The sequence below is a fragment of the Phyllobates terribilis genome, unplaced genomic scaffold, assembly GCF_046119375.1.
Source record: "Phyllobates terribilis strain yellow unplaced genomic scaffold, ASM4611937v1 Scaffold_2__4_contigs__length_985480577, whole genome shotgun sequence".
Lineage (NCBI taxonomy): Eukaryota > Metazoa > Chordata > Amphibia > Anura > Dendrobatidae > Phyllobates > Phyllobates terribilis.
The window spans coordinates 47,701,693-47,715,718 of record NW_027362762.1 but is presented as its reverse complement, the minus strand read 5'-3'; the positions used below and the strand labels follow the sequence as shown (position 1 = coordinate 47,715,718).

General features: G+C 45.2%; 1 protein-coding gene across 1 annotated transcript in view; it reads left to right on the top strand.

Moving 5' to 3' along the window:
* The first annotated feature begins 355 nt into the window (after window positions 1–355).
* LOC141244308 (retinal guanylyl cyclase 2-like) overlaps window positions 356–14,026 on the top strand; it is a 135,358-nt gene continuing 121,687 nt past the window's right edge. Inside the window, exons 1-2 of the mRNA XM_073669002.1 lie at window positions 356–359; window positions 638–1,450. Coding sequence (XP_073525103.1) covers window positions 356–359; window positions 638–1,450 — 817 coding nt within the window. The remainder of the gene's footprint in view (window positions 360–637; window positions 1,451–14,026) is intronic.

Genomic DNA, 14,026 nt, shown 5'->3' with positions numbered 1-14,026 from the left:
ATGTCCCCCATCCTGGCGCCTTCCTGTAATAATGTCCCACCATCCCGGGCCCCTTCCTGGTATAATGTCCCCCATCCCAAGCCCCTTCCTGGTTTAACGTCCACCATCCTGGTCCCTTCTTAAAACAATGTCCCCCTTCCTGTTATAATGTCCCCCATCCTGAGCCCCATCCTGGAATAATGTCCCCATCCTGAGCCCTTTCCTTGTATAATATTCCCCATCTTGGCCCCTCGTATAATAATGATCCTCATCCTGACACCTCTGCGACTATGATCGTTATGCCCCTGCATGCGTATAGTTGATTGCCAAGAGTTGCAAAAGCCAGACCCGTGTCCTTTAAGTCTTTCCTATGATTATGGGTCTTATAAAGTACAAGTATCTTTTGACATGTCATCAAGGCTTGTGGGAGTGGACCTCTAAAAAGGAAGTACAGAAGCTTAGGAGGACCTGATGATCCATTCAAAAGCTTAGAGGACCTCTTGCCTTCAATATGATGGCACAGAGATTAAATAGGAGGACTGTAAGAACTTCCAAGAGTGTTGACGTTAGTTGGGTTCGAACACTTTGAGCATTCAGATTGATTGAAGATGCTTGGTGTATTTTTTGAATTCTAAATTTTTTTATTTTTCCTCTCTAGGACCTAACGTGGTTGAAGATTCATGGCCAGTGAAGGACCATAGCTTCACCTTAACAAGCTATAAGACAATGTTTTATCTTTCTTCAAGATTTGGCGATTTCTTGTTGAAGCAATCAAGTCTCCAAGCTCCCAATCAGTTCCGAACACAAAGACTGTCAAGATCATTCCCATTTCATGTGGTTCTTTGGTGCTTTCTATTAGGATTAATCATGAAGCCTTTCGGTGTGCAGAGTGTGAACTTTACAGTGGGTGTTGTAGGTCCCTGGAAATGTGACCCTCTCTTTTCTAAGGCCTTGCCGGATTTGGCTGCCCGTTTGGCGGTCATAAAAATCAACAATGATTCAACGCTCAAATTGAGCCATAAATTGGATTACAGAATATTAGATGAAAATTGTGAAACTTCGAAAGCTTTAGTGGACTTTGCCGGTTTTGATAAACTTTCGTCGGCGTTTCTAGGTCCACAGAACCCAGGATATTGTGATTCAGCCTCACTTTTTGGCAAAAATTGGAACAAAGCCATGTTCTCCTGGGCTTGCATCAACCATGATTTGGATAATAAAATTAGTTTTCCGACATTTGCCAGAACTATGCCAGCACCATCCAAAGTTTTGTTTCATTTTATGAAGTATTTTAGATGGGCTCATGTTGGGGTGGTGTCTTCGAATGAGGATATTTGGGTGGATACTGCTCGAAAAGTAGCTAGTGCACTGAGGAATCATGGACTTCCCATTGGTATCGTGACGAATATGGGTAACGGGGAGAAAGGCATTGAAGATACATTGCAAGCTGTAAAGAAAACACATGATCTTCGAGGTAAGAAGATCAACTGGGAACTAGTAGAATATTAACTATGGCTGGGTCTCATATGGCCTTAACAAGGCCATATTTTATTGTCCTTAATGTGACACCAGACCCAGACCTCCTGGGGTTCTAATGACAAGAATGTGAGGATGGTGGGTGTGGAACCACTGTGCCATAGGCCAGGCTTAGCCTGGAAGGGCTTAACTAAGTGACTACTTAGTCTTCACTAGAGCCTCTGATGGTTAGGATAGACTTGGTCTTTTTGTTGTAGTCATCAGGTAACGCACCAGGGCAGTCCCCAGACCTGCAGCAGCTGACCAAGGGGTCAAGGCAGAAATATGAGGCACAGAGGGCAAAGATAGAGACGTGGTCAGACAGTCAGAGGATGGGACGGGCAGCTCAAGTTCAAAATACAATGCTGGGGTCAGGAGCAGAGGTAATCAGACAAAACGAGAAAGCAAGTCGGGTCCTTAGCAGGAGAAACAAAACAGTAAAGCAAGATGTGGAAGGAGGAGCTGCCTAATATATCCCCTTCTGGCAGGGGATAGGCCAGGGAAGAAAAACTCTGCAAGACACAGTGGTTTTTGATTCCTGCAGAGTCGGCCGCGCCTCCCTATAGCCAGGTGGAGATTGCAGCAACAGGAGGATATAGCAGTGCTGGAAGTGTTGCATGAGGCAGCTCAGCGAGATGGTCTGACACTGGCAGGAGCCCAGCGGAGCACACAGTGTGAGTAGGATGGCGCTTGCAAACTGTGCGAGTCACCGGCATGACATTGAATTTAGGTTGAGAGAGCGACAAATGCACATATAAACACTTATCTTGTATTTAAAAATTTTACTGCAAGTTATATAGTATATTTCACAAAAAAATGTTACCCTTAAAAACTATAACTTTATTTTTTTGAAAAAAAAAACAACTAAATAAATTTTACATTTTTAAACTTATATAGTATATAACACATGTGAAATTTCACCATTAAATCTAAGGCATATTCACCACATCCACAATGTTCTAAAAAAAGAACTTATTTGTCAAAATTCATATAACCCTTATAATCAGTCACAAACACCACTCACTCATGACACACGTGCCTCAGATGGGGCCGTAAAGGGGGTGCTCGGCTTCCCACTCACTCGTCCACTCACCTATCACAGTGGGCCATCAATGAGCTAAACGCACCTCGCAGACTGCCCCCACATCCACGCCACATTTTACGCTGCCACCACTCGCAATTTTACTAGGACAGAGAGAAGCCTGCACTGGGCTACACACTTGTACACATGCACACCCAGCTTTCCCAAGCTCCTGAATGGCTTACTACTTGCCCTCTGGCTGCAAGGTAATACAACCAAGTACAAAAAGCTCCTAAAATGTCAAGTTTATTCAGAACATTTTAAAACAATGAATCCATGTAGTGATCAAAGGCAACGCGTTTCAAACACTTACCGGTGTTCTTTGAGTTCAGACATAGAACACTGGTGAGAGTTTGAAACACGTTGCCTTTGATCACTTCATGGATTCATTGTTTTAAAACATTCTGAATAAACTTGACATTTTAGGAGCTAGAATTTCTCCACTTTTTTCATTTCGTTCTACACCTGTGGTCACACGCTTTTCCTTGCTCCTGCACGCCTTGAGCCACCCAGGTGAGCTGTTACAATCTCTTTTCCACCAATTAATACATCCAAACTGTTTTCTCTCCACGAGATCATGAATATATTATAACACTCGGATGACATCTGATTTTCACAGACTGTTAGAAAGGAGAAGGTGGAGAATTTTTTTTTTCTCCACATACGAGAAAAACTAAAGACACCCGGACCACAGTCTGATCAAAGTGTGATCCGGAAAAAATCGGTCTATTTTTCTCGTAAGTGGAAAAGTCAGACGTCTGAATGAGCTTTAAATGTTGGGACATCTTTAAAAACCAACACATATTTATGATCACTTTTTAACTTGTCGTAATATTTAAAAATAGTCCTTTTTTATTAACCTTGCATGGCAGTCATAAGTAGAAAGAAACATGGCCCTGTTTTCCTTATCCTTAGTCTTAGATATTCTTGCCTCATCCCTATTGTGTTAAGCTACGTATTTTTCCCGCAGGATACTTCTTTCCACAAATGTCTTAAGAAGTCTTTCCTTATGGATATGGTACTCACAGTCTGAACTACAGATTATTATTATTATTTATTTATATCGCACCATTGATTCCATGTTGCTGTACATGAGAAGGGGTTACATACAAAATACAGATATCACTTACAGTAAACAAACTGACATTGATAGACTGATACAGAGGGAAGATGACCCTATCCTTGTGGGCTTACATTCTACAGGATGATGGGGAAGGAGACAATAGGTTGGGGAATTGCAGCAGCTCCGGTGTTGGTGAGGCGGCAGCTCCGGTGGTGGTGAGGAGGGAGCTCTGGTTGTGGTGAGGTGGCGGCTCCGGTGGTGGTGAGGAGGCAGCTGGGTCATGGCAGGCTGTAGCTTTCTTGAAGAGATGGGTTTTCAAGTTCCATCTGAAGGATCCGAATGTGAAGGATAATCGGATGTGTTGGGGCACAGAATTCCAGAGTATGGGGAATATTCGGGAGAAGTCTTGGAGGCGATTGGGTGAGGAATGAATAAGTGTGGAGGAGAGAAGGAGGTCTTGAGAGGACTGGAGATTATGTGAGGGAAGATATCGGGAGATTAGTTCGGAGATGTATGGATGAGAAAGGTTATGGATGGCTTTGTAGGTCAGAGTTAGTAGTTTGAACTGAATACATTGGGGAATTGGGAGCCAATGAAGGGATTTGCAGAGAGGAGAAGCGGAGGACTAGCGAGGAGAGAGATGAATTAGTCGGGCAGCAGAGTTAAGGACGGACTGAAGAGGTGCGAGATTGTTAGCAAGTAGGCCACAAAGGAGGATGTTGCAGTAGTTGAGGCAGGAGATGATGAGGGCATGCACAAGCATTTTAGTAGATTGATGGTTGCATAAATGCCGGAATCTGGAAATATTTTTGAGCTGGAGGCGGCAGGAGGTGGAAAGAGCTTGGATGTGCGGCTTGAAGGACAGGGTACTGCCAGGGGTCACTCTGAGACAGCGGGTTTCCAGTACAGAGGAAAGCGTGATGTAATTAATTGTGATAGAAAGATAGATAACATAGAGAAGATACGTGGGGTGGAGGAAAGATTATGAGTTCAGATTTGTTCATATTGAGCTTGATGAAGCGAGAGGAGAAGGAGGAGGATATGGCTGATAGACACTCTGGGATTTTGGACAGCAAAGAGGTGACGTCTGGGCCAGAGAGGTAGATCTGAGTGTCATCAGCATATATGTGGTACTGGAAGCCATGGTACTTTATGAGTTGTCCCAGGCCAAGAGTATAGATGGAGAAGAGTAGAGGTCCTAGGACAGAGCCTTGAGGGACTCCAACAGAGAGAGGGTGGGACGAGGAGGTAGTGTGGGAGTGGGAGACACTAAATGTGCGGTTGTAAAGGTATGAGGCGATCCAGGATAGGGCAAGGTCCTTGACGCCAAAGGAAGAGAGTAGTAAGAGGCAGTGGTCAATTGTGTCAATGGCAGAGGACAGGTGTAGAAGGAGGAGCATAGAGAAGTGTCTGTTAGATTTGGCTGTAATTTTGGTAAGGGCAGTTTCAGTGGAATGATGGGGACGGAAACCAGATTGTAGGTTGTCGAAGAGTGAGTTAGATGAGAGGTGGGAGGAACATTCAGCGTGAACATGCTGCTCAAGGAGTTTGGAAGTAAATGGGAGCAGCGATAGCTTGACATAGCGTTCGGGTCGAGGAATGGCGTGATTGTGGCATGTTTGAAAACACAAGAGAAAGTACCAGAAGTTAGTGATATGTTGAAGAGATAGGTTAGGGATGGGATAAGTGTGGTGGTGAAGTTGGGGAGGAGGTGGGATGGGATGGGGTCAGGTGTACAAGTGGTAAGGTGTGATTTGGAGAGGAGATGAGCAAGCTCTCCTTCAGTGATGTTGAAGAGGGAGGTTATGGGGAAAGGGCATTGGTCTGGTATAAAAAGGGGTTGTAGTGGTTGAACAATTAAGACTTGCCTTGTTTGGTCGATCTTATTTTTGAAGTGCATGGCAAAGTCCTCAGTAGAGATGAGGGAGGTCAGAGGGGGCAGTAGAGGGCCAAGGAGGGAGTTAAAAGTGTTGAATAACTGTTTGGGGTTGTAGGATAAGGAAGATACAAGGGTTGTGAAGTAGGCCTGTTTAGCAGAGGTGAGGGCTGATTTGAATGTGAGTGTTGCTTGTTTGAATATAGTGAAGTCATTTTGCGAATGTGTTTTCTTCCAACGCCGCTCTGCAACCCTGGATGCTTGCCGAAGCTTTTTACTGAGGTTATTGTGCCAGGGTTGTCTATTGATTCGTCGCACTCTGCCATGAACGAGAGTGGCAACCACGTCAACAGCTGATGCGAGGGTGGAATTGTAGAAAGCAGTGGCACTGTCTGTGTCATGGAGTGAAGATATCGATGTCAGTGGTAGAATAGAGTCGGACAGTGTGCGATTGTCTAGATGTGCCAGGTTTCTGGGGGGGTGTAACGCGCCCCCTGGGGCCTTGGGGTACTCGGTAGCCAGGCCGGTCGGTTCTATTGGTGGTAGTGACGGTGGCAGTGACCCGGTCCGTGGCCCAGGGCGGTCAATAAGAAAAGTCAATTGAGGAATAAGGTTTTGGGGATAATTTTTCGTGACGCCACCCATGGTATGCGGCTATAGGTGGCCGCCGCTGCTGTTCAGATCCAAAGGGGCTGATGGTGACACAACAGAGATGGTTCAGCTCTCCACAGGTAGAGCTAGGCCCCAGGGCAGTTAAATAGGAGATTTTGGAATGTTGGTGTTGTGGTGCAAGGCAGGTGATGCAGCAATTAAGTCAAGGACACAGCGGGTTGCAGTCTTCAAGTGTTTACTCACAGTTATTAAGATGCTCCAGGGGAAGTGATCCAGCCAACTCTCAGATAACTTGGGTGCACTTGATCGGGACCCCCTTCTTATGTACCTTCCCGGGTCGTCTCTCTGCGCTGGCTCTCGCCCTCCTGCCCTGCGCCTCACACACAGTGTCCCGAGCCAGTGGCCGCGGGCCTTGTTGGGCCACGTCCTCTCTGTCCCCTTTTGTCCTATATAGCCACCTTTTCAGCGAATGTGTGTGTTTTTTGGCTATGGCACATAGAGATACCGTAACCTCGGGTTTGCTAGCTGAGTCTTGTAGTCCTCCACTAGTCTGGGGCTGGTCCCCTACTGAAACTCGATCTCTTCACGGTCAGCGTGAACTCGGGCGCACGGCTGGACTTCGCACTTCCGTGCCCCTAAGATCCTTGCTCTGTCTTTGGAGCCTTTTTCACTGCTCCGGTCTTCTCTCTTCACTCCCTGTGACAGACTCCTGTCACCAACTCCTCTGACTGACTAACTCTCTAACTCCTCCATGGTCCTCTCTCACTGCTCTCTTGCTCCTAGGACCCCTTCTAGATGTTTCTACCCTTGCTTTTATACTCTCTCTCATGTGACTCACGTCACTCTATGTGGTCCCCTCTAACTTCAGCCCTTCCTTCAGTGCTCCCCTAAACTACTTCCTCCACCCACCTCCTCTACTTAGTTCCACCTTCCAGACAGGGGCCGGGTCTGTGCTCTCCCTTAGGAGCAATCTTGCCCTTCCCTGATGGAGTGGTGTAGTGTTGGATGTGAGTGTATGGGTCCCGGGTAGTGCTCCCTCTTTACCTGAGAGTGGGGTACCACACCTCTGGCTGAGATGCAGTACCTGTGCGGCAACTGGACCCACAGGGGCACCATAGGTGCACTAATTGCTGTGCTGGACATGGGTGGCAGGTGAGGAGGACTGGGGTGAGAAATTTAGTAGATGGTGGTCAGATAGGGAGAGAGGGGAGGTTGTGAAGTTAGATAGGGAGCAGAGTGGGGTGAAGATAAGGTCCAATGTATGTCTGCCAGCGTGGGTGGCTGAGGAGGACCACTGAATAAGTCCAAAAGATGAAGTAAAAGAGACAGGAGTTTGGAGGCTGCTGACTGGAGGGTGTCAGTAGGGATGTTGAAGTCACCCATGATGATGGTGGGAATGTCAGCAGAGAGAAAGTGGAAAAGCCAGGTGGAGAATTGGTCAATAAAGGCAGTGGCCAGGCCCGGAAGTCGGTATATGACAGCCACTTGGAGGTTGGAGGGAGAGTAGATGCAGACAGAGTGTACTTCAAAAGAAGGGAGAATAAGGGAGGATAGAGGTGGGATTGGGTTGAAGGTGCAGTTGGTAGAAAGAAGAAGATCCACTCCTTCACCATGTCTGTTGCCAGTCCGAGGAGTGTGGGTGAAGTGGAGGCCACCGTAACACAGAGCAGTAGGGGAGGCAGTGTCGGATGGTGTCAGCCATGTTTCGGTAAGGCCCAGGAAGGTAATATTGTGAGAGGTAAAGAGGTCATGAATCACATGGAGCTTATTGCAGATAGAGTGAGCGTTCCAGAGTGCTCCAGAGAAAGGGAGCAGGGGAGTGGGCGCCATGGGCATGGGTTTTACATAGGTGAGATTGCGGTAGGAGAGGTTGTGGTAGTTTATATTAGGTTGGGAGCGATAAGAGAGAGAATTAATGGGAAGTATCAGCTGTGGGGGTCCAGAATTGGGAAATATGTCGCCAGCAGTGATGAGAAGCAGAGAGAGGGAAAGCTGGTGAGAAAAGGAGAGTGGCCAGTTTGTTTTGTTTTATGTTTTAGTAGGATAGATCTGATGTTGAGGAGCAGGTCTGCAGATAAAGTGAGGTGAGGGAAGGAGAGATGATTATTTGTTTAGAGGGTGCTGGTTTTGGGGGATAGCAAAGGAGAGTGAGGATCAGTGAAGCAAAAACTGTAAGAGCATATGTAAGCATGGTGAATGAGTAAAAGTGGGGGGGGGGAAGCTAAGTACATGTAATAAACAGTGCTTACTGTTACCTTCTGTTCACTTCTGGGGAATTTATACAGCACACTTGTAGAGCGACACTTAGATGCAGTCATGCAGACCTCCAGATACGTCTGGCTCTTAAAAACTGACCTTTAGATATAACTTGAAAGATCTGTGGGGTATGAAGCAATCAAATCTAAGCATAATTTTACGATCTGTTGGTTTAGTAAGCAAAGTAGTTTTAGAACTTTGTACGTCCAAACAATGAATAGTGTGACGGTCCTTGTCTAGGGCGAATCAGCTTATGTAGTGCCAAAGGTGGTCTTCAGGACCCCTATTGAACACTGATATATCTTCCACAGAGCGGACCCACATTACAATATTGAATATCCCCTTTTATTTTTAGTGGCACCAAAGGGAAGGCAATAAAAAGAGAAGTAGAGGGCCGTTCCCTAATAGTCAAGGCCATATTCCTCTGACATAATTCGACCCACCTTTGACCATGATTAGAACCAGTACTTATAGATTTGAGATTTTTTTTTTTTTTAGAATGCGTTAAATTGACACCCTGAACTTTTGATATCCGGAACCGTGAAAACCTCGGACACTGAAGGGATGAAATGTAACCTTTGGCAGGAAAATGTTTCTGTCTTCTTCCACCACACCGTAAATGTCGCGTCTCTTCCATCTGACAGAAGCGTCTCCTGTGGGATGAAGAAAATAAATAAAGAAAATAGATAAAAATGTGTGTGAATGTTCTGTACAGCAGGAAAAAAAATACTGAAATGTGTCAGGGAGAAGAAATCAAGAGGCCGTCAGAAAGTCCAACTAATCTCTTGGATATAATTCTTATATTCTATGAATTGGTAGAAAAGAGTGCAGCATTTTTATGGGTCCAGGAAGCTGAAACTTGGAGAGACAACTGAATAAAAAAAAAAATCACAGCCTAAACTTTTTATGGACACTCACATCTCCCATTTTTTTACCTCTTTCCGACGTGACATTCATACTGACCTGGAGAATCTTGGAACCAGGTAATTTCTACCGCACAAACAACATCATAAAAATAAAACCCGAAAAGCTAAGGTAAAATTCTGGGTTTCTTTTCACCATTTCACTGCATTACGAATTTCTTTTGCCGTTTTTTAGTACATTGTATGGAGAATAAATGGTGTCAATAAAAATTACAGCTCATCCGGCAAAAAAACAAGCGATGGTAATGGAAAAATAAAAAAGTTATGACCCTTGGAAGAAGTGGAGGAAAAAACGGAAACCCATAACTTAAAAACTGTCCAGTCGGAAGAATGCCACGTCTTATGCCGTATTCTCTAAATACACTCAACATTATGGCCCGTAGGAACAAGAACCCAAAAGTTAAATAGCTTGCCCAGGAATTAATAAAATGTGGCAGCAACATCTACTCATCCCGGCCCTACGGGACTAGCCAGAGTAGCCAACACTGTCCTATTCCCGGCAATAACAGCATCCCCAATGTTGCCCCATTGGTCCTACGCACAGTAACATGGAGAAAGCTGCCCCGGCAAAAGGAGACTCAACCACTATCAAGCTTCCCTTGAGGTTTCCATTTGTATCTTACTCCTGAAACCTTGGAATTTTGGGCGTTAATGGCTTCACAGAGGGCACGACCCCACAAAGGCTGCTTGTCCCTATGGTCTATAAAGATGTATTAGGTGAAAATTATCAAAAAGTAAAACAAACAAGCCCTATCAACTTTATTCAGGAAGCCTGCTACAAAAGCTCAATCCTACAGAGTGTTCCTGTGCAAGAACAGTGTTATGGGCTTCTTAACCCATTCCTTTCAGTGGAAATTTTAGTTTTTGTGGGTTTTTTTTGGTATGTTTTTTTTTCTATTATTATTACGGTATTTACTATCATTTACTTTTTTTTATTTATTTTAATATTTGTTTTATTTTCATCTCGCCTCTGCCTCCAAGGACTCATGACTTTCCATTTTTTTTTGTCTTGTGGTATTCACTGCCTTTTTTCTTTTGCGCCAATTTTTTTAAAATGTTATCAAAGTCAGAAAGATCTTTGTTTTTGCCTTAAACCTTTTTTGCAATTTGCAATTTCTTAGCCTATAAGAAAGAAGACTAAGGGTATGTGCACACGTTCAGGATTTGAAGCAGAAATTTCCTGAGCGTTTTTGCCTCTCCCTGGCAGGAAAAAATGCATGCGGATTTACATGCATTTTTTGAACGTTTTTGACGCATTTTTACATGCATTTTTTTAAGCTTTTTTTTTAAGTGTTTTTGTACATCAATGAATTCTTTTTGGAGCTAAATAAAGTTATTTGGTGGGACATTGCTTAAGCCCTTGGATTACCATAAGAACTGGGGTGAGTATATTGGTTCATTTAAATCATTAAAGAATGGGTCTGTTGTATTTCAAATAACGTGTTTACACTGTGTCTGTGTGTTTCTTTACTTTATTTAAAGTTTGGTCATGAAAAGGTCTGATTGACACCTTGTCATAACCAAACAAAAGAGCTGGGTGTCAGCTAATTCCATTAACCCAATCTTCATTAGCATTTCTATTCATGTAATTTATGTGGCTGCTGTGAGCTGTTTTTTTTTAGCCTGGGAAGGTGCCATTAGGCAAACATGGTCACTGGCCAATAAATAACATCTCACAGCTGGTTTGTTAGCCCCCCGATCAGCACTCTGCAGCACTTTGGACACAATGTATTTATGACGTGGGGTCCCCCTATAAAATCTAACCAGCAAAGGCTAAACTAAACTGCTGTGGGCTGATATTAATAGCCAGGGAAGGGGCCATGAATACTAGCCCCCTCTGCAGCTATTAATATCACCCCTCAGCAGTCCCAGAAAAGGTGCATCCATAAGATGTGCCAAATCTTGCGCTTAGCCTCGCTCTTCCCATTGCCCTGTAGCCGTGGCAGTGGGGTAATGGGTTTGGGGTTCACATCAGCCTTGTATTGGCGGCTGACGTGAAGCCCAGGTTAGTAATGGAGGGCGTCTATAAGACGCCCCCATTACTAACTGCATAGTAAAATAGTCACTGCCTTTTCAATAAAAGACATGGCCAGAATAAAGTATTTTAATGAAATAAAACACACACGGTTCTACTTTTTTTTTTTATTACACGCCTCCGCGAAGCCCTCGATCTCCTGAAAAAAGCATAAAATAACACCTGTCCTCCATCAACGACGCAGTCCACGATCACTGCCGAGTGTCCCACAACGATCTGGGCCACTTCTACAGCTTTGACATCAGAAATCACTGATATCACAGCTGTAGAATACAGCACTGTATACTGACAGGGGTGTAAAATCACCACCTATCAGTATACAGGCTGCAGGAGGTAACTGGGGTTCATCAGCTGAAGATCAGCTGATGAGCCCCGGTGAGTTAAACACCGTGGGAACATTCTTGTGAATGTTCCCAGGTTGAGCATCAGCTGATCGGTCACGAGACCGATCAGCTGATTACCGGCGTCAGCAATCACCTGATGGTCACGTGATTATCACGTGAGATCGCTGACGTCATTGATCATCTGATGGTCACGTGACCATCAGCTGACCGCTGATGCCACCGATCAGCTGATGATCGCGTGACCATCAGGTGATCGCTGACGTCACTGATCAGCTGATAGTCACGTGACCATCAGGTGATCACTGCCGGCACTTATCAGCTGATGGTCACGTGACCATGAGCTGATCAGTGACGTTACCGCAGGTCCTGGCATTACACTGCGGGGCGTGAGCCCATGCCCTGCGGTGTACTGCTGGCCGCCGGAGAGAAAGCATCGTCGCCGGGGACCTGGAGGACACCGGGGGCCACCGGACAGGTGAGTATACAGGTTTATTTTTACTTTTTTATTCTTTTTTTTTACTACCGCGGGTACGCGGGCTGGGAAGAGCAGACTGCTGCTCCTCCCATCCATGCTGCTTTGGCTGTTATCAGCCAGAGCAGCGGTCTGATGAGAGGAGTAGCAGCCTCCTCTCCTGACTCAGGTACCACCTGCAGCGCGATTCCGAGGCGGTTTCGCGCCTATTGATTGTCATTGAAACGCAGCAATTCCGCAGGTATAGATATTCTACCTGCATGTTTGCTGTGATTCAATGCAAGTCAATGGACGCGAATTCACGGCAGAATCGAGCTAGAAATCGTCCTGCTGCGGTTTTTGCCTCTCTGGGAAATATGCAAATTGTCTCTTCAGAGAGGAAGAGGACTAGAACTCTAGTGCCACCTATATGAAGTAGCGATCCTAAAAGTCAATATCGACTCTTTAACGAGCCTTGTCACGTGACTTAGTATAAAAGCCAGAACCAGAATCTCAATTTGCAAACACTGTGTTTCGTGGAACTGTCCCTCGTCAGTGCAAACTTGCCTTAAAAGAAAAAGTCATAACTTTGTAAAAAAAAAATAAAAAATTGCCCTTTGTCCCCATTTTCTAAGTCCTGTAATGTTTTTTCTTTTTCTGCTTATGGAGCTGTGTGAGAGCTTTTTCCATGGAGAGCTGTATTATTTTTTTGTACCATCGGTTACAACTTTTTGAATTCTTGCATTGCAGCAGTAAAGGAAGTTCCTTCCTCTGCGTCCCCCCTGCCCATGTCTGCCCTCATGGTCCTGACTTGCTGCTGTTTTTAATAGCTGTCTTATTATGACGCTCCGGCTCTGTGGAGGACTTGCTCTTAAACATAGAGCAAACTGACCAATGTAGCGATGAGTGGGGGTTGACCCACTATACATCATGTCATGTGCAAAGTTTTTTTTGTAGGACACTATGGGCGTCAAAACAATCCACCCAGTTGGCGCAATGCAAACTTAAAGAAAAGTTTAAAAATCACAGATGGGTTTTACACTTTGAAGGGGGCACTGTGCTTGGTACGAGGAGCAATGCGATAGGCATTGATATGTGGACCCTATGGGTGGCTCTCATGTATGGGCACTCTGGCGGTGACTTCCTTGCTGTCATTGAGTCTGTAACAGTAATGGGGTCATTGTATCTGGCATAGTAATTAGGATAGTCTGACTGGCACTGGTACATATTTTTTGTAGATTGGCACTTGTGGGACTTTTAGGGCGCAGTCAGATGGCCGTATGAATCAGCCTGAGATTGGACCGCAATGCTCGGATTGACAGTGGCTGTCCCAACCTGAGCGTGAAAGTTGCATAGAAATATATGAGGTTGTCAAGCTCGGGTCGGGAGAGCCGTGGCCAGTCCATGCACTGCGTTCTGATCTCACTCTGATTTATATGGAGGGAAGGGCTAAAACAGATCAGTGTAACCTTCATCTAATTTGGTTGTGTTCCCCCGGGATGATGAAGTTATTTGCACTAGACATAAGTCGAGGACATCAGGATATTATGGTGCATCAGTCAATACTTTGTAGGACCACCTTTTGCTGCAATTAATGCTGCAGTCTTTTGGGGTCTGTCTCTCCAGCTTAGCACATCTAGAGGTGACATTTTGCCCCTTCTTCTTTGCACACTCGCTCTCGCTCACTGACATCGGATGGAGACGTCTGTGATCAGTAATTTTCACGTCTTGTCACAGATTCTCTGGGATTTGGGTCTGGACTGTGACTGCGCCGTTCACACACAGGAATATACTCTGATCTAAACCCTACATTGTAACTCTGGCAGGATGTTTAGGCTCATTGTTCTGCTGGAAGGTGAACCTAAGCTCCAGTCTCGCGTCTTTTGCAACCTCT